Source organism: Exophiala spinifera (assembly GCF_000836115.1).
Source record: "Exophiala spinifera strain CBS 89968 unplaced genomic scaffold supercont1.10, whole genome shotgun sequence".
Taxonomy (NCBI): domain Eukaryota; kingdom Fungi; phylum Ascomycota; class Eurotiomycetes; order Chaetothyriales; family Herpotrichiellaceae; genus Exophiala; species Exophiala spinifera.
In genome coordinates, this window is record NW_015622522.1 from 318,243 (window position 1) to 336,714 (window position 18,472).

Genomic DNA, 18,472 nt, shown 5'->3' on the forward strand with positions numbered 1-18,472 from the left:
ACAAGAGGAACAGACGCTCAAAATGGAAGCCAGGGTTACTTACATGTCGATGATTCGATGAACGAGCGACCCTTGGATCTGCGCATGTAAACGCAACATGTTGAACAGAGTCGACAATCATCGACTTTGGAGATATAGTGATGAACGACGAAAACGTTCAATGAGGACAGTGAATCGGGGAGGGACAGACGTCGACAATATAGGAAGTAATGAACAGAACGTTCACGCTGGACAGCGACAGAGATTCGCCAGGATATAGGGATGGTCAGGAGGGATAGTAAAGTTGTCCCCAGAGGAGGCCAGCACGTTGATGAATAATACATGAATAATACATGCACACATAATGACCTTTTTTGGAAGTGCTGCTGCACAAATGTCTTTCCAACAGACTTTGTGCAAAGACCCAGACCGTCATAGCTTTTCTATGAATATACTGTATACATGGCTTGGTCCTTTTGTAGGCGGAGTATGTTCAGTGGGCTTTTTCCAGAGAAGTTTGGGCCATTGCTCAGGCGGCCTTGTTATGGTCCGGCGGCCGACTGGCTTTTTTTCTGTCGAGTGCTCATATGGATGGCGTTTGTAATGCAATTGGATAGCGATGCAATACTCTGCATATCATATGTAATATGGAACACCAGAATAGGGCGCCTGAGTCGAGTTTGGTCAGGATGATCGCCATGCTGGTTCGGCCGTAGTTGTTTACACCCGGCAGCAGACATAATGTCAGCCGAAGTCACGAGTACTTCTTGGACCACTTCGTGCTTCGAGGCATGGGAATCAAGGTGGAAAAAAAAGTACGAATGACAAATCAAAATCCGTAGAAATCAAGCAGCCCTCAAAACCGAAGCGAGAGTGCTGGTGGAGCTTTTCAAATGCCGTGCTTATCTGGTGGGAAACCTTCGTCCAATTCTCCGTCGATCGCCCTGACTGACTTATTATCCGTCAGGTATACAGTACGGTGGATTGTGGACACGAGAGTCCAGACTTGGAACAGGCAGTTTCGACAGACTCCGTAGAGGCATAACTGACGGGGAGACATACTGTGCAGACAACCGTACGCAGTACTTGCACAGTACAAACATCTAGGGGGCAGCGGGTCCAAAGGGGTAGCAATGGGACCACTGGAGATGTGTATAATACGCTCCCACCAACTCCAGCTGAGTTTATCACGCCGTAAGGGTTACTGTATCTGGCCAGGCGTGGCCTCGCGTCTAGATAAAGCCGAGTTGCGGTGTTAACACCCAACACTCGGGATGTTATAGCCCCGACCTTTGCGTCGTTCGATATTTCAAGCCCAGGGTGATATAACCCTTTCCATCTAATAAACATTTCATTTCGTCCTTTGTTCTCTTCCAGTGATCGTGGAATTACCGGTTGACGAAAAATCCCCATCGAAGGACGACCAAGATAACCGCTTTCCTGGGTGTCGACAGAACCCTCGTACTCGTACAACGTCGAACAACCCGGCCTTGTTTACGAGTTGAGCCTCCAACAAACATGTCACAGGAGCGAGAAAAGGAAGTCTCTGTCGAGCAGGGCCTGGAGCCTAGCTTGCAAGAAAAGTCTGGTGTCGAGACTCCAGACGGCAGCACAGAAGAATCAGCGCCTGAGCAAGAGGCCGTTCCCGTCGATCAACCGAAAGCACCGTACAACCCATGGGCCGACCCCTCGTCTTTCCCTGATGGTGGGACTGAAGCCTGGCTGACTGTCCTGGGTGGCTTTTGCTGTTTGTTCAATTCCTGGGGGTAGGTACCCGCCCTCGACATGCAGACCTGGCGCCGTGGCCGAAGACTGACAGAACTCTTCCCCAGATGGATCAACTGTGTCGGAGTGTTCACGTCGTACTATCTGGAACACCCTCTATCGCAATATTCGGCCAGTACCGTCGCATGGATTCCTGCTGTCGAGACGTTCTTCATGCTCGCCGCTGGCCCCGTGGCTGGTTACATCTTCGACAACTACGGCCCTCGATACCTTCTCGTGATCGGCAGCTTCCTTCACGTCTTCGGCCTGATGATGACCTCTCTCGCGAAAGAATACTACCAGTTCATGCTAAGTCAAGGCGTGTGCTCGGCCATTGGTGCCAGCTTCCTCTTCAACCCGGCCATGGGTTGTGTCTCGACGTGGTTCTTCAAGAAACGAGGCATGGCCATTGGACTCATGGCGGCTGGGTCTTCGCTGGGAGGTGTCATCTTCCCGATCGTCGTGTCGCGCATGATCCGGGAGACTGGCTTCGGCTGGGCCATGCGTACCTGCGCGTTCCTGATTCTTTTTAACAGCATCGTCGCCATCTTGACCCTCCGCTCGCGGATCCCTCCATCGGGTCGCAAATTCGACATCAACGCTTTCGTCCGTCCTCTCAGGGAACTTCCAATGGTGTGGACGACGTTCGCCGTGTTCTTCTTCTACTGGGGCATGTTCTGCGTCATGACCTTTATCACGACCGTCGCCCACGCTCGGGGAATGTCTCAACAACTTGCCGATTACCTTGTGTCGATCCTCAACGCAGGTTCCATATTCGGTCGTACGATCCCAGGCATCATCGGCGACAAGGTTGGCCGGTTCAACGTCATGATTGTCTTTTGCACCCTCACAATCATATTCTTATTGGGCCTTTGGATCCCAGGCACGAGCAATGCCGCGCAGATCGTCTTCGCATTGATGTTCGGCTTCAGTTCAGGTGCGGCCATCGGTCTTACGCCCGCTCTGATTGCTCAGATATCGCCAATCAGAGAGATTGGAGTCCGAACGGGCACCGTCTTCGCCGCTGGATCGATCGGTGCTCTGACTGGAAGTCCCATCGCCGGTGCTCTGATTAGCAGGGACCACGGCAAGTTCTTGTACATGATGCTCTTTGGAGGATGCACCTGCATTGTCGGCGTGGGTTTCTTCACCGCCGCACGAATCAGTATCGGTGGCCTTTCTCTCAAGAAGAAAATATGAGTTGCCCTTTGCGTGTACGACTATACTTAATGGTGCATTGGCATAGAGGGGACTGCATTGGCGGCATCATCAGGCTAGGCGATAGACTTTTATTTTCTCAGCTCCAAAATCAAACAAATGCTCATGCGCAAGTTGGCGGTCCTTCCGACAAGCCTGCTTCGCAAAGATCCCTCCTTCTACAAGTCGTCTTGGGTGCTTACAAACACCGGTGTCGCGAAAGCATTGAAGTGGCTGTTAGAGGCGATGCGTTTAAACTTCAGGCCTTTTGTTGCCCTATGGAATGCCAACAAGGAGCCTAAACTAGGGATGCAGGCCAGCATGCAGAAACAACACTCCGAGAGCCAGACTCCACGCGTGCTAGTGAGGATTAATACGAATACGCCTGCAGGAGAAGCGCACGAGCGAGCGTGAACCCCCCCCCACCGACCTTACCTTAAGCTACCTAGATACAATAGGTACAGTATCTCTAGTTAAGCGCCGTATCCCAGGGACCTCACCCGTCACTCTACAGACACCGCTTCTCTACACTTATATCAAGGTCGGGTCAACAACACCGTCTTCCCAAGATCCTTGGTGCGTCTGGTGCGGAGAAAATAGTTCTACTTCACTAAGGTATGCCTGGGTAACATGCTGCTTGACTTGACGACCAGGGCCACTTCAGCAACAGGCCAAAATGGTGGCCGTCTTGAACAGGCAAAGTGACAACGTGACAAGGCAACCCGGCATGTCAATGTTGACGTGTCCAAGGGATTATCCGATGGACGTCTTTCTTGCATGAGAAACCCATCACATAACCCCCAATTAGCTGACATTGTCAAGATCCATGGACGGTCACAGTTCTTGCGGTGAACATCAGCCAGTGTGCCCCGTTCCTTGTTGACTATAGATGCCCGACCGATGGTCAACTTTCAGCCGCAGCTTTGCCAGGCTGGCAAGAAGGGGTCGAATCAGCGTCTTGACGAGCTCTTCCGTACTGCAGAGCTAATTGCTGCTTGCGGCAACCATATTTGCACTGCCTCCGAGAGCTATACTTCACATTTCGGAGACCAGGATGGTAGGAGTCCATGGAGAAGCATGTTGCCCCCGGGGGAGAGAGCCTCGAGCTCACGAGTCTGCATAGCCTGATGCTCATCCTTTGCCCCGGCATCATCAGGGTGTATCGGGGCGTGTTCCAGACATGATGTGTACGAGCTGGGTGCATGGCTTGATGAAGTATCGATCACACGACCAAGCAACCAGGTCCGACACCGCCTCTGCCGACCCATGCAGTCATCATCAGACTTCGACTGTTTGGCTCGATCGAGAGACGGCCATTTGATATCGCCTGCAGTCAGCCCTGATCCCACCTTAACATGGTCACTGTTCTCATTGAAAGGCCACTTGCATCTTGTCTCTCTGGGTGGGAAACACAGCCATCACAGTTCCTGAGTCGCCCAACCTGCGGCTCAAAACCAGAAACGGGCAAAGTTGCAGGGCGCATTACTCTGGACCATCAGTTCTCTGCCTTGCATCTTCCAACGCCTTGCTACACACATGGAATCTACGCAGCAAGTGAGCATCTGTAAAAGAGGTAGTGGGATGTACCATGGCCACTCCTTGTATTGCGTACTGGCCCTCCTTGGCTTCGGTCATGGAGTATAAATACGACTCAGCCCAAATCAAAAGAGGTTTCTTCTCAATCATCGTCACCTGGCTTTGTTTTGTGCTCAATAGGTCTCTCTACTCGCATTCTTGGGCTTGTAAAGCCTGATCACAGTGCATGTCGTTCAGTGATTTATTGATATCATCTACTTTCTCGACATCTCAGCGACATCTTGTCCAGTAAATTTCCACTGCCAGACGCACACCACAACATCATCAACAGACTGAGAGATAGACCTCCAACAATGGCACAACAGAACACTAGCAACTTGAAGGTCATCCTCTCAAAACCACCCGATTGGCAGACCTGTGCTGATTGTAAGAGGGCAAAGGCAAAGGTCGATCTATACCACATCCACTTTGGTTTACAGTCTTCCAGACTAATTCTTTCGTTAGTGCGAACCTGCTGCCGACCCTCAATCATGTCTACGTTGCCAGTCAAAAGCAAGACCATGCATTCGCAGTTCCAATCCTCACGGCGGAACTACGCAGAGCAACAGACGTAATCGAAAGAAACGTTCAGACCGTGTCGAGGGACCTCCTGTAGAAGCAGGAGGCTCCCGGGTCGCTGCTGGACCAGGTCAAGCCTCACAAGCACTGTCTCCAGCCTCTACGGATACGAATATCCAGTCAAACGACACTCATGAGAATATCCCGTAAAGAGTTGACGACCGTAGAAGTGTATGCACTCAATACTGACATAGCTTGTCTAGGATCGATCCGCGACTCCTCGAAGCCGATCAAGAGAACCAGAACAAAGACCGAGACAAGGGGAAGGGCAAAGCCAAGGCTGTTGATGGAGATGAGGGAGAGGGAGAGGATCAAGGATGACGAAGATGATTGCCAAGCCAAAATAAGAAAGAGGAAGAGGGCCGGTACCGGGCAGAGAAACAGAATGAAACGACGACGACGACGAGGAGGAGGAGGAGGAGGAGGAGGAGGAGGAGACCCCAGCGCATGGCTGCCATAGAATTGCTTTAGGTGGCATATCCGTACGACGCAACCTCTACTTTGGTGTTTCAGAATCGAGCGGTCAAGGCTGATTGATGGGTGGTGGATAGCTGTGAAAATTTGGATACTTCGCACCATTCAACTTGGTGCAGAGTAGTCCGACAGGGAGGTAGTCCAGTTTTTCTTTTCTTTTCTTTTCTTTTCTTTTCTTTTGCGTAGCTTATCCGCAGTAATCATTTGATCCATTCAATCCCTGACCATAATCGTGCCGACTAAGAAGAGTGGTGTGGTTTAAGCTTTTTGACAGGACACACTCACTACCTTAGGCAGTACGGGTCACTGCTGCCCATGGGAGGGACCACCTGAGTGAGGTACCGTGGGATTTGGTCCGATCGCATGGTGCGTACGATGGTGAACTTCGACTTTTCTCGACCCATTCATCATGGTCGTGGTCGATTCCGAGTTAATAATCACGGTAGTGATAATATTATTCTAGGTACCCAGGTAAAATTATTTATTTATCTCTCAGGGGCAGGCAGTTGTCAACTACAGATCTTTTTTAAGATCTGTAACGTCGTCCGTCACCTTTCGGTGCCTTTGTCATGTAAGGTATAACACGATAGTTGATAACACAGTATGTTGTATGCTAGGAGTTTCCGATACCCGTCATGTCATTTCAATGCTGCGAAGCTACAGCAGTGTTTTCTTCTTCTTCTTTGGACTTGTACTTGTTCGGCGCATGGTTACAACTGCCGAGGACTCGGGACCCTGGAGAAGGAGACGATGGGTGTCTCTAACCTACCTACCTACCTACCTACCTACCTACCTAGGTGTATCTATCTACGCAGGTGATCTACCTGGGTACGTGCCCATGCCTATACACTGAATGATACCTACCTAGGTACAGGTACAATGAGTATGGTAGGGAGATAGGTAGGTAGGTGGGGTTTTATCCCAGATATACATAACACACAATGTGCTGTGTTGCAGGAAAATTCGGTAAAAAACAATATCAGAGAGTATATCAGAAAGGAGTGTTGTCTCTTCTAGCTTGCTAGCTACCTTTATTAGGTAGGTGGCTATTATCCCGCGTTTCGGTCGAAACCTCGGGGGCGTGTGGAAAGATCGGCAAAGAAGAAAACACCACAGATGAAGATTAATTAAAACCCGGTTACAGTATATAAATGATACATGATACGGAGTCTCTCTACACCTCACCTCGCCTCACCTCACTGGAACGACATTACATACGGTACATAGGGGAGGTGCACATTGTACACAGCACCACGCCCCCCGGCACTGAAACGCACCGCAGGGTAAGGTAACTTTGCAGGCGCACGCATCCCACGGAACCCATACAACCGCATTCTACAGACTACAAATTACAGACTACCTTTACATACAGAATCTACACTCTACGGCATCGACATCTCGGTGTTGGACAGAAATTCCCTGACAAAAAAAAAGTAAACCCATCATCTACAAGGTACACCGTCCGCTGGTTATCTCAAGCTCCCAAGTACCAAAGTAGATACAGTAGGATTTTGGATCTCCAGACAGATTTCAAGATCCAAGTACCCCCCCCGGCGCACGAAGTAACAATGTCAGACCCTCGAATGGCGGCAATCAACAACTTCACTGTGAAGCAGCACAAGTCTGTCCCGCCGGAGCTGAACCCGAGGGACGCGGTCCTCCCGGACCCCTTCACCGTGTGCATCATGGGCGCCAGTCGCGGGATAGGAGAGCACATAGCGTATGCGTACGCCCAAGCCGGCGCGTCACGAATTGTGATATCGTCTCGCGCGACGGGCGATCTCGAGACGGTTGCGCGCAACATTTCGGACGACATCAACAGCCGAGTCAAAGTCGACTTGGTCGAGTGCGACGTCTCGAGTGCGTCGGCCGTCGAGGCGCTGGCAGAGTACGTGAGGACTCGGTGCGGGAGGCTCGACTTGCTCGTCCTCAACGCCGGCTACGCCGGTCCAGTCACGACCAGGATGGACCAGGGCAAGCCGGAGTGGGTACGACGGGCGTTCGAGGTCAATGCGATGGGCACGTACCTTGCTGCACACTACTTTGTGCCGTTGCTGCTGGAGTCGCCCAACGGTGCAAAGGGGTTCATTGCCGTCGGGTCGTTTGCGGGCTGTATTCGGCGTGGAATAATTGCGAACACGGGGTACACTGTGAGCAAGATGGCGCAGATTCGCCTGGTCGAGTATTTGGATGAGCAGTACGGGCAGTACGGGCTGGTCAGTCTGGTGGTGCACCCGGGGGCCGTGGCGACGAAGATGGCCGAGGGAAACACGCCAGAGGAATTTTTGCCTTGTGAGTTTGTATTCTTGACCTACACTTGACTCTGACTTTTGACCCACTTGTATATCCCGTTGGGATTGTCCGTTATGATGACGGCTGACATTGAGGACTCGTGACTTGTAGACCTGACTGATGATGTCGACCTTTGCGGTGCAGTCTGCGTATGGTTGAGCAAACAGCTCAATAACATTCACTGGCTGAGCGGTCGATTGATCAGTGCGACATGGGACATGGCAGAATTGATGTCAAAAGAGCAACAGATCCGTGAGAAAGACCTTTTGAAATTTGTTATGGTGACTGGGTGAGTGACGGTGGGATGTGACGAGGCTGTGGTCCGTGATGCGACTGCGTGCGTTGGGCAATGAATACGAGTACCGACTTAGCGGTGACAAAGTCACACCACCTCCACTACGAGTACGACAGGACGCTGAGTAACGCGGTAGCCGGACGTTCTCTCCGGGCAGCATGAGACTGAAGCCACGGTGCAACTTCCCGGCAAAGGGCGGGAACAGAGGCTTTTGTACGCTGGGGTCTTGGTTGGGCAGTGAACAACCCGTGGCCTGCAAAGCTGCGGAGACTGAGACAGCAGAAGCCAGTGTGAGATGCAAGGCACGCCAGTGAGAAGGCTGGCGGAGAAACCAGAACAAGTCATGGACATCTGCGACCTGCATGGCCCTAGGCACTCAAAAGTGCCAGAAATAGAATTCTGCACTGGCCAGCACAGTGTGGTGTCTCAGAAGGCAAGGCTTCACTGAGAGCATCATCAACTGAGTCCAGCTGGCACTGAGAAATCTCGACGTATCGGTCCTCAAGCCACACCGGACTCTTCGTCCCTCCGGAGTGCGTAGTCGAGCTGAATCTCCTAGACCAACTTCAGCAGAGGTGTAGGGGGGTGTTCCGAAGCCCTACGGCTCGGCGAGCTCTAATGGTGGAAGTTAGAAACTCTGTAGTCAGTACTGTTGTACTGTAGCTCGGAGGCGTTATCTGGTCCTCCGGACGTCCCTAGAGGTGTCACCTAGGCGGAAAATATCGTGGTTGTGTATCACCGCGTCTGGTCCACGTTTCACTGACCCCAGCCACTGACCATGATGGAGCCAGGAGGAGGAGGAATGACGGTTAGATTCATCCCAACCGAGGGCGGAGGGATCACGCAAAATCATGGCCAGGAGGTTCCAAAACATGGCAGGCCAGGCCTGAAGGGCCAGCCTTTATTGGCTCGGTTTGAGGCGTTTGTCCACTGTAAAAGTACTTGGCGTGGTGGATGTCTCAGGAGCCCATCGTATGTTTTTGAAACCCGTATGTGCGAAGATACGGGATGGAATGGATGCGAAGACGATTTTGCCGCAGACATACTCCGTAGTCCCGGGAGGATCAGGTTGAGAAGCGTCGCATACTTAGCCACCAGATGTTTTAGTAGGGCTCCCGATAGAATCCAAGGCATCGCGAATGAAGACATGAATCGCTCTGGAAGTCCACACAATACGAGGCTCTGGGTAAAACCGTAAAAGGACAATAAGACTCGAGTGACCTATGATGCTGCCGATGATTCCGTAGCTGGCAAGCCAACGCTCCACTGTCTACAAGTAGCCCAGGGTGGCCCCGCTGGGCTTAGGCTTGTGCGGCCGGGGAGGATCTTTAAACCAGGGTTCGGCACCTGTTTGGGCTGGCCTGGGCTGGTTTGGGGGGCAGAGGGAAGCTTAGTCTAGGGCTCCGTAGGCTTAGAGTTGCGTTTAGCCCGGTGAACCTCAGCTTGGTGGCTGCTTTCACCTGGTTGTTTCCATGCGGTGACCAGCACTCGGCTCGCCCGCCACCTGGATTTTCCCTTGTTAAGGTGTTAGTCAATCCGGAGTCAGAGGGCTCGAGTACTCGTACAATAACCTCTCACTGTCCTCCACCGACACCCACCGGGCGAGAAGAATGATGCGCCTTTCCCACATGCGCATGCATTGAACCCTCCCTAATTACTGTACGTGGACATCCTTACTTGCATATCCGCTCACACCTCTTTGTCACCAACATCCTCGTCCTCATCATCAATTGGACCGCACGAGTGCGACCTGTCAGTTGCTACCAAAATTACAGCTCCCCGTCCCGTTGCTCCACCAGTGAAGGCTGAGAAGAAAAGGCACGCACACCGTCACCTCACAAGCTGTATCTCTCCGTCTTCTTAACGAACGTACAACTACACAACAACGCTCAGACACCCGCAAACCTCGACGACATCCTCCTCCTTCCCTTCCTCCTTCTCTCCGCTTCTTCGATCCTCGCTCACCCTCACTCACTCACTCCTGTGTCGAGCACGTACCGCCATTCGCTTAGCTTGCACAATGTTCGGTCTACGGAAGGCTTTTGTTATCAGTACATTGGTCCTGGGTGCTTGGACCTCACCACATACGTCAGACGACGACAAGTCATTAATCAATTGGGATGCGTTTCAATCTCTCCTTGATACTGTCGACCCTGCTGCCCTACATTCAGTACTACATCAGCTGTCTCCCAAGTTCCAGGATGGCGTTTTCAGCAAAGATCGAGCTGCCATTGAGCACGTTCATTCCGAGAACCCGGTCATCGCAAGCAAGTTGGTACACTTGGCGAAGAAGAGACAAGCAAGCAATTCCACCACCACCTCGACTTCGCCTTCGTCGAGCTCCGAAGCTGCATCTATATCGTCCGTCCTCTCTTCCGAGATCCTAGCTTCTACAGTGCCAGGAGCTACCACGATCACGGTGCCGCCGTCCGCACCGGCTTCTGCCTCCGCCGTCGCCACCACCGACGGCGGAGTTGTCTATAGCACATTCGGGGGTGGTCTGGTCACGTTGACCTCATCCGCCGTAGGGGTTCGCTTTACTCCTAGCACCTCAACCCACCTGTATTATGCAACTGCCGGTGACGGGACTATCGAAACAAGGACATCGGTGGTAGTTGTGAATGCGCCTGTAACTGGAGCGGCCGATGCCACGGGAGCGGCAGGAGCTGCTGCGACCACGGGAAGCCCTGGTCTTCAGAATGCAGCCTCCTCACAGCACAAGACCGGAAGCTTGGTGGTGGCATTGCTTGCCGTGGCAAGCTGGTTTTTGGCTTCATGAGTCGATTTTTGACTTGCCAGCAGCTCCCTCTTTTGTTCGCAATAACTGCGACATTGGTTCTTTTCCTTTTCAGTACACATAACGACGACACGGCTCAGCATTTCTCTCCTTTTTACAACAATCTGCGAGCGGCATAGCTATAGGCGTTTTCAACCATTTGTTTTTCCGCGAACCAGACGGGAAGCTTGCGGATTTGTTTGAATTTGGAACATACATGTATGTGATTGATGGGTTTTTGGAGGATTGATCTGACGGTAGCAATCTGTAAGGGGAAGGGAGGCTTTGGGAGGCGAGTGTCTGGTGTCAAAGACATAACTATAGTTTCGAAAATGACAAGAAATCATCCCGAGACTAGATGCCTTCACCTACTTTTCGTGTTTCCCAACGTGAGTACCGAGTAGCTCCGATCCATTTTTTGATACTCAATTACTCATGAAACGCTGCTGGCGGACGATCAAACAGCTCAGGTAGGAATTTTCAAGCGCAGAAGCACAGATCGTCCCAGGTACCGGAGTATTGCTCGTCATAGCATACACAGAAGACAGAGAAAAAGCCCAGCTGGCTTGCGCGGTCAGTGTGGATGGTTATATACTACGACGAAGTCTTCTTTGATTGCTTTATGAATTGTGGACCGAATTTGACCGAGACAAGTTGTGATATGCAGCTCGCCCAGCCTGAGTCGAGATTGACCGGTGTTCATGTGGACAAGTGCTAAGGGAGGTGCTACTGCACCCCGACTTGGATAGACAGCATTGACACCAAGGTGAGTGGCCATGGCGGGACTGAGCGAAACGAACTTTTGTGGCAGTGCACAACTTGGAGATTTGCTTTTGACGGGAGCGAGATTCGATTGCGATAACAAAGCTTCTCCAATCGTGGGATGGCTGTCTCGTGAAGATGCCTGCCAGAGGCGTAGTCGGCGTGATGAGTCCGAGTATCTACAATACGAATTCTCATGATCCCATGCGAGCACGGCCTTGGCTGAGGCTGTCCAGCTTCTTTTCTCGTTGATCGTCTGTGCCAAAGGGATCTGGGTGAAACCTATCCCAATCACCAAGACCCATGGCCAAGTGTTGTGGAGAGACTTTCGAGACATGATAGATGCGACGATGATAGGACCAGCAAGCGGAAGTGGCTGCGCTATGCCTGGCCCCAGGGGAGGCTCACCAAAACATCCCCCTCCACTCACTCACCCTGGATCCAAAAAAAATGCCCATCAGAAAACGCGTTGCTTGTGCTTAGGCTTGGAGCAGCATCTCCAGATTCTGCGCTGTGATTCTCCCAACACCCTTTTTTCTACACCATCCCCCCTGCCTTCTTTCCTGCCCTCGACTTTCCCTCGTTCAACTCGACCATATCAAAAGAGCAGTCACCCATTCTTGTTTGTGGTGTCGCTCCTCCCACGCTACTTATCGTTTAATATACTTCTGTTGGGCATCCTCACTCTCTTGGATCCCATCTCTCGGTTAATCTTGTCTTCTGAGCCAAACGGGCCCCCATTACTATCTGCTTCTTGACACGAGACACTGAGCTCGCACGAGATCTCTATTTGCAAAAGATTACCGTTACCTCTCAAGCATGCGTACTTCTACTATCGCGGCCCTCGCCCTGGGCGCCGGTGTAACTTCAGCAGCGATCGTCAAGCGACAGAGCAGCGTCACCCCTGTGACGGTCAAAGGCAACGGTACGCAGCTTTACCTTGGGTCTCGCACATAGCACAATACTGACTTGCTGTCAGCTTTCTTCGCCGGCAATGATCGCTTCTATATCCGTGGTGTCGATTACCAGCCCGGTGGCTCCTCCGACGTCGCTGACCCTATCGCCGACGTTGATGGCTGCAAGCGAGACATCGAGGAATTCAAGAAGTTGGGCCTGAACACCATTCGTGTCTACACTGTCGACAACACAGCCGACCACGATGAGTGCATGAGTGCATTGGCAGATGCTGGCATCTACCTTGTTCTCGACGTCAACACCCCCAAGTACTCCTTGAACCGGGCCGATCCCAACCCTTCCTACAACGCCGTGTACCTCCAGAGCATCTTTGCGACCATCGATAGTTTCCAAAAGTACGACAACACCCTGGCTTTCTTCTCCGGGAACGAAGTCATCAACGATCCTGAGACCTCTGCTGCTGCTCCCTATGTCAAGGCTGTCACTCGAGACATGAGACAATACATCCGCAACCGAGGCTACCGAACAATTCCTGTTGGTTACTCTGCCGCCGATGTTAGCGAGAACCGTTTGGAAATGGCCGAATACATGAACTGTGGTACCGACGATGAGCGATCTGATTTCTTTGCTTTCAACGACTACTCTTGGTGCGACCCGTCTTCCTTCACCATATCTGGCTGGGATCAGAAGGTCAAGAACTTTACTGGATACGGTCTTCCTCTTTTCCTGTCCGAGTATGGTTGCAACACCAACACCCGTGAGTTCCAGGAAGTCGAAGCTCTCTACAGCACTGAAATGACCGGTGTGTACTCTGGTGGTCTCGTCTACGAATACTCTCAGGAGCCTTCTAACTACGGCCTTGTCGAGATCGATGGCTCGTCGGTCAGTGAACTTCCGGACTTCACTGCTCTCCAGTCTCAGTTCTCAAAGACCCCTAACCCGCAGGGCGATGGTGGCTACAACTCGACTGGTGGTGCCTCTGGATGCCCAGCCTATAGCAGCCCCAACTGGCTCGTCAAGAGTGACGCCCTCCCTGCAATTCCTGAAGGTGCCAAGCAATACATGACCAAGGGTGCTGGCACGGGCCCGGGTCTTTCGGGTGCTGGGTCTCAGAATGCAGGCGGTGCTTCTACCGGAACAGCTACTGCTGGCAGCGGACAAGCTAGTCAAACTGGTTCCTCCGGTGGCAGCTCGTCCGGCTCGTCCAGCTCATCGACCAGCGGTGCCATCGCCATGCCGGTTCCAGAGTGGTCTCTCGCTCCCATGGTCTGCGGTGCTGTTGTGATCATGTCAACTATCTTCGGTGCTGCACTGTTGTAGACTGGCATAGCGCTTTTTGTACAAGAAATTCGGTTCTACATGGAAACCCAGATGAGCCTTTTTTGAAACGAGGCCGGATGAACAATACCATGTCTTTTTTGGTCCGAACGGAAGAAAATTCGACCAGGTGCAGGAAGTGATTGAAACAGTCGGCGTTATCAACCTTCGCCCGAAACATGATATTTGGGGGGCTTTTCCTTAGCTATGCAATAGACTTGCGTTTCGATAGTCAAATAATTGATCAGAGAACAGACATGATTACAGATTGAAGACGGGGGTTTCTGCGCATGTGGTTTCTGGACTGTTGTAGCAGTCGTTTTCTAGTTTTTCTTTTGGAGTGTGCGAGCGTATTGCTTGCTCGTGGACTCCGTAAGGTGTACTGTACCTACCTACTAGACATCTGCTAGACAGACATCCCCTCCTGAGGGTGACCGTAACTGATTCCGAAACGTGCCCTCGCTCGGGACTTTTTCTGGGATACGTATGACAGGCATCATGTATTTATTGCATGTTTATGAGTCCGGTTTTTTGTTTTTGTCGTCGACTCGAGAAATTTCTGTTCCGATTGTTGTTGCAAGCGACAAAGAGACAATCTATTCCGTCGGCGCTCTATGGATTGATCATCGCTTCCGACGGGGCTCGACGAGGCCCCTCGAAGGGGAGTTACCTACAATTCTCGTCGCTCGTCGTGTTCGTCTGATTATTTCCCTTGTGCTCCTTGCTCTCCGATCTGCAAAAAAAAAAAAAAAACGAAAGATAATGTGATTTGAGCATACCTTGCAAGCTAACTCTCCGTAGCCCGTCCGCTTCCTCAGGGAGGGACTGACTACAACATACGGGATAAAACCAACACGGCAACAGCAACGACAACGGCAACGACAACGGTCATCTAACTGTTCAGGTACCGTGCGACAGCACCTCTCAATTTCCTCCCACCTTCACCGGCCACGTTGATCAGATTCTCAAGGTCATCGCCGGCCGTGAGGCCAAGTTTGCGAACAAAGTCCTTGGCTGCGGTTTCGAGATCGCCGTAGTCGCCGCCCTCGAGCCCAGTCACGTCATCCTCGGGACGGCCAAAGTAGGCGTTGGACGAGATACTCGTCGCACCCTCGAACCCTTGGAGACGCGTCTTGGCCTCGGCTTGGGCGTTGGCGTCGAATGTGCCGCGTCCAAAGAACTCGTCGGACGAGATGCCTTTCTGAGTGCCAAATTTCTGCCGTGCGTATTGCTCTGAATCGTCTAATATAGATTGTTAGCAACGTTCAAAAAAAAAAAAAAAAAAGCGCGGGTGCAAAGACACAACCAGGGGAGGCGAGAGAGATTGTGTAAGTCGTACCTTCAACGGGTGCTTTGCTCGCACCGACACTGCCAAAGCCAAGTTTCTTCGGCGCTGGTGCTGTAGAGGAAGTACCGGCGGCACCCCCTTTTGACCCAATCTGTCCGAAGCCGAGTCTGCCCATTCCCATTCCCAGTCGCTCGATCTCGCTGGGACTGCGTGTATGGGCGGCCGGGCCTGACTGTGAGGTTGGCGAAGGCGCAGAGGCGTCCTTGACTGTCGCGCCGAATGAGGAAGACTTGTTCTTTGCCAATTGCTCCGCATTCTCAGCTTCGGGATCATATCCAAGCTTCTCTATCCTCTCTGCTTCAGCTTTTGCGGCCTTTTCAGCGGCCTCAAAATCGATTTCTTCACCGACAACCTTCTTTGCGCCCAGCTTTTGTGTCTTTTTGGCCCCAAGTACGTTGGTCCGTTTTGCCCCGACACTGGCAGGACCTTTGCGGATAGCGGAGGAAGATGTCGTACGGATGGCGGTCGGAGCTGGGAGGGCGGTTTCCGAGTCAGTGCCAGCGCCATTCAATGGTGACTTGGGTCGAGCTGCCAAGCCATTCGCGCCGCCCGTGGAGAGGAAGGGCGAAGCTGTGCGAGAAACGACGGGTGGAGTTCCACTTCGTGAAGGAGGATTACTAGGCCTCTTGATGCTTGGTTTATCCCAGGAGGAAAAGAAGTCGTCGCCTTGCTCGCCTGTGGATGTCGCAGATCCTTCAGCAGGAGTGGGAAGAGCCTCGTCTGTGATGACTACTTCGTTGGGATATCTGTAGAGATGTCAGCCTGAGAACGGCCACGTTGACTGGCTGGTCTCACTCTTCTGCATCTCTTGCTGCTCTACGCTTCAGCTCTTCTTTGTACTTGTTCGCGGCGTTGGAAGTGTATTTGACTTTGGCATCCTTGCTGGCAAGAGCTGCGCTGCCCCCGTTGGATTGGAAGAATTTCGTGGCGGACTCGTTGCCTCCGACTTTCATAGTCCGTAATTGGCCCCATTGCCATACTAATACGTGTCAACATCGTGTCCGACACTAGAACACCGTCGCATGCAACATACCGTCCAAGTTTGTTGACCTGACAAAGGAAATGTGCACGCCGAGATTTCGGTGATTCGAGGAGCAATCGAGGCATAGGTAGACTCCGAAGGGCACAGATGACCACGTTGGATTCTTTTGGCCGCAGTCAAAACATATCTGAGGGGGACACGTTAGGATCAGTGGCATGGAGACGGGGAGATTTGTTGAGGCTACCTTGTTCGCAGGCTTCGCCTTTAATTTCTCAAAGATCTTTTGAGACTGGGCCTTGGTGGCACTCATGACAGGCGAGGGTCGACAGATGCGAGTAAGAAGAGAGACTTGCAGCAAAGAAATTGAGGGCGAAGGCGCACTTGATGTTGGGGATTTCTTTGACAGGTGGGAGGAAGCATATGCAGCCCATCTACGGAGTATGTAGATGGGAGTCTCGCTGCGTCTGCGCGACGAGCGAGAGATAATGCGGAATGGACCACCGTAGCCTCACCGGCTCCGATTGGCCACGTGCCGCCTACGGACCTACATAGACTCTCAATGGATTCTCCAGGGGGCGTTTTCCCCCTTTCCTGAGAAGCACCTCCGTCTCCTCTTGAACAGAAACATGCACCCAACAGATCGTGATGCCGCGAAACCAAACTATTTGTCTGTCGTCACCTTGTCAAACACCTCCAGAGTGTATTCCCAGACCTTCTCTGGCCAGCCTCCTTTCCGATATTCTTCAAGCACCCCAGGCGCAACGACTTCCTTGCTTGTCTCGTCGATACGGTGAGCGCCCGGCCCAAAGGTATCGCTGGTCAGATGGAAAGCATGTCTCTCACCACTGTCTTGGGGACTTATTCCAACGAGTCTCATGCCAATAGCCGTAAGAACGCGGACCGCAGCCAAACCAATTCTCCACGCGATTCCAGATGACTCTGGCGCGGTCAACTGGGAGAAGATTTCGGTTTGTACCAGTCCAGGAAAAGCGTGCAGGAAGGCGATGTCCTCGTTCACTGGCGCCAGATGATCAAAGGCGAGGGTCGTCATGGTTGTCGTGTGGTTGACCATTGCTCGAACCGCCCATTTCCGCTCAAGACCAAGGTCTTTGGTGTCAATCTTCTTTTCCCTGCCAGCATTGAGAACACTCAGAATGCGAGGACGAGGCGACCGATGAAGGAGCGGCAGCAAGTTCGATATCATTCTCATCCTGGAGTAGAATGATAGGGCGAAGGCGATTTCGAGGCCTTCCTTTGTATCTTTGATACGGTTAAGCATTGCTATTTAACTCTTTAGGGGGCGACATACATTCAGCTCCGTTCAAGGGAACCAGACCTGCGCTCATACACAGATAATCTATCTTCCGCTCAGCTTCGGCGATCTGCTCGCATGCGGCGTCGACTCCGGAGAGCAAGGTAACATCTACTTCGATGAATATGAACTTGTTGCTTGGATTGGAAGCTCTCAATGTCTCGAGTTGTTCTTCTGCTCGCTTAGCCGAACGTCCCAAGATGTAAAATGTCGACTTATGTATCATGGTCGCCATTCTCGTGAGAGTGCCTGCGCCGATTCCTCTAGTGGCGCCCACGAATACACACACGTTTCCCCCATGTTGCTCGTTGGCGAAGCGGCGGTTGTGGTCCTTGACCTGAGCAAGCTGCACCATCTTCACGGCTAGGCTGGTATTTGTACAGCAGAAAACCCTGATCTGAGAGAGATCTGTTTGAATTCATTTCCACGAGGCCACTCCAGCTTTGACTCATCCTCGGCGTCTTGGTCGCACAAGCAGACCCCCTCCCCTGTCTTCCAGATACAGCCTCATGCAGGACACGGCGTTAACAGAGTCTAGTTCCGACGCTACTGTGCAGAGTAAATCTTGGCACTTACAGTACTCCGTACTCGATACAGAGAAACTCTAAGCCAAGTCCTGTTTCTTGTTGATTGGAAATGTGATTATGTACCTGACCGAAAGACCAGTTGTGACTGTAGATCGCATCTACTGCATTGCTGCACAAGGAAGTTCTCTATGAAGAGAGACCTCTCTGTCTTCAAACAATTGTCAACCCCTGTCCAGTCTCTGATCATTGTCGTCGGCGCAGCTTTACACTCACCCCACGTCAACAATAGAAGCCTCAAGCTGGTCATGAGGTAGGAAAAGGCCTCTACGGACAGGAAGGTAGTACTGTTACTTATTTAGTGATGGACTCACCATGGCG

At 52.0% G+C, this 18,472-nt stretch overlaps 7 protein-coding genes across 7 annotated transcripts; 5 read left to right on the forward strand and 2 right to left on the reverse strand.

Moving 5' to 3' along the window:
- Window positions 1–1,497: 1,497 nt before the first annotated feature.
- On the forward strand, window positions 1,498–2,943 carry PV08_11785 (uncharacterized protein; the record flags this gene model as incomplete). The annotated part of the gene is made up of 2 exons (XM_016386093.1): window positions 1,498–1,745; window positions 1,812–2,943. The coding sequence occupies 2 exons, from the start codon at window positions 1,498–1,500 to the stop codon at window positions 2,941–2,943; spliced, it is 1,380 nt and encodes a 459-aa protein (XP_016230225.1).
- A 1,886-nt stretch (window positions 2,944–4,829) lies between these two features.
- On the forward strand, window positions 4,830–5,415 carry PV08_11786 (uncharacterized protein; the record flags this gene model as incomplete). Its single annotated transcript, XM_016386094.1, has 3 exons — window positions 4,830–4,922; window positions 4,981–5,240; window positions 5,298–5,415. 3 exons carry the CDS (start codon window positions 4,830–4,832, stop codon window positions 5,413–5,415), a joined length of 471 nt encoding a protein of 156 aa, XP_016230226.1.
- Window positions 5,416–7,136: 1,721 nt separating this feature from the next.
- On the forward strand, window positions 7,137–8,153 carry PV08_11787 (uncharacterized protein; the record flags this gene model as incomplete). Its single annotated transcript, XM_016386095.1, has 2 exons — window positions 7,137–7,860; window positions 7,972–8,153. 2 exons carry the CDS (start codon window positions 7,137–7,139, stop codon window positions 8,151–8,153), a joined length of 906 nt encoding a protein of 301 aa, XP_016230227.1.
- A 2,022-nt stretch (window positions 8,154–10,175) lies between these two features.
- PV08_11788 (uncharacterized protein) lies at window positions 10,176–10,934 on the forward strand (the record flags this gene model as incomplete). The annotated part of the gene is made up of 1 exon (XM_016386096.1): window positions 10,176–10,934. The coding sequence occupies one exon, from the start codon at window positions 10,176–10,178 to the stop codon at window positions 10,932–10,934; it is 759 nt and encodes a 252-aa protein (XP_016230228.1).
- A 1,578-nt stretch (window positions 10,935–12,512) lies between these two features.
- Window positions 12,513–13,928, forward strand: PV08_11789 (1,3-beta-glucanosyltransferase gel1; the record flags this gene model as incomplete). Its single annotated transcript, XM_016386097.1, has 2 exons — window positions 12,513–12,618; window positions 12,673–13,928. The coding sequence occupies 2 exons, from the start codon at window positions 12,513–12,515 to the stop codon at window positions 13,926–13,928; spliced, it is 1,362 nt and encodes a 453-aa protein (XP_016230229.1).
- An 889-nt stretch (window positions 13,929–14,817) lies between these two features.
- Window positions 14,818–16,565, reverse strand: PV08_11790 (uncharacterized protein; the record flags this gene model as incomplete). The annotated part of the gene is made up of 4 exons (XM_016386098.1): window positions 14,818–15,167; window positions 15,265–16,019; window positions 16,069–16,252; window positions 16,307–16,565. The coding sequence occupies 4 exons, from the start codon at window positions 16,563–16,565 to the stop codon at window positions 14,818–14,820; spliced, it is 1,548 nt and encodes a 515-aa protein (XP_016230230.1).
- A 351-nt stretch (window positions 16,566–16,916) lies between these two features.
- On the reverse strand, window positions 16,917–17,922 carry PV08_11791 (uncharacterized protein; the record flags this gene model as incomplete). The annotated part of the gene is made up of 2 exons (XM_016386099.1): window positions 16,917–17,515; window positions 17,565–17,922. 2 exons carry the CDS (start codon window positions 17,920–17,922, stop codon window positions 16,917–16,919), a joined length of 957 nt encoding a protein of 318 aa, XP_016230231.1.
- Between the last annotated feature and the right edge of the window lie 550 nt (window positions 17,923–18,472).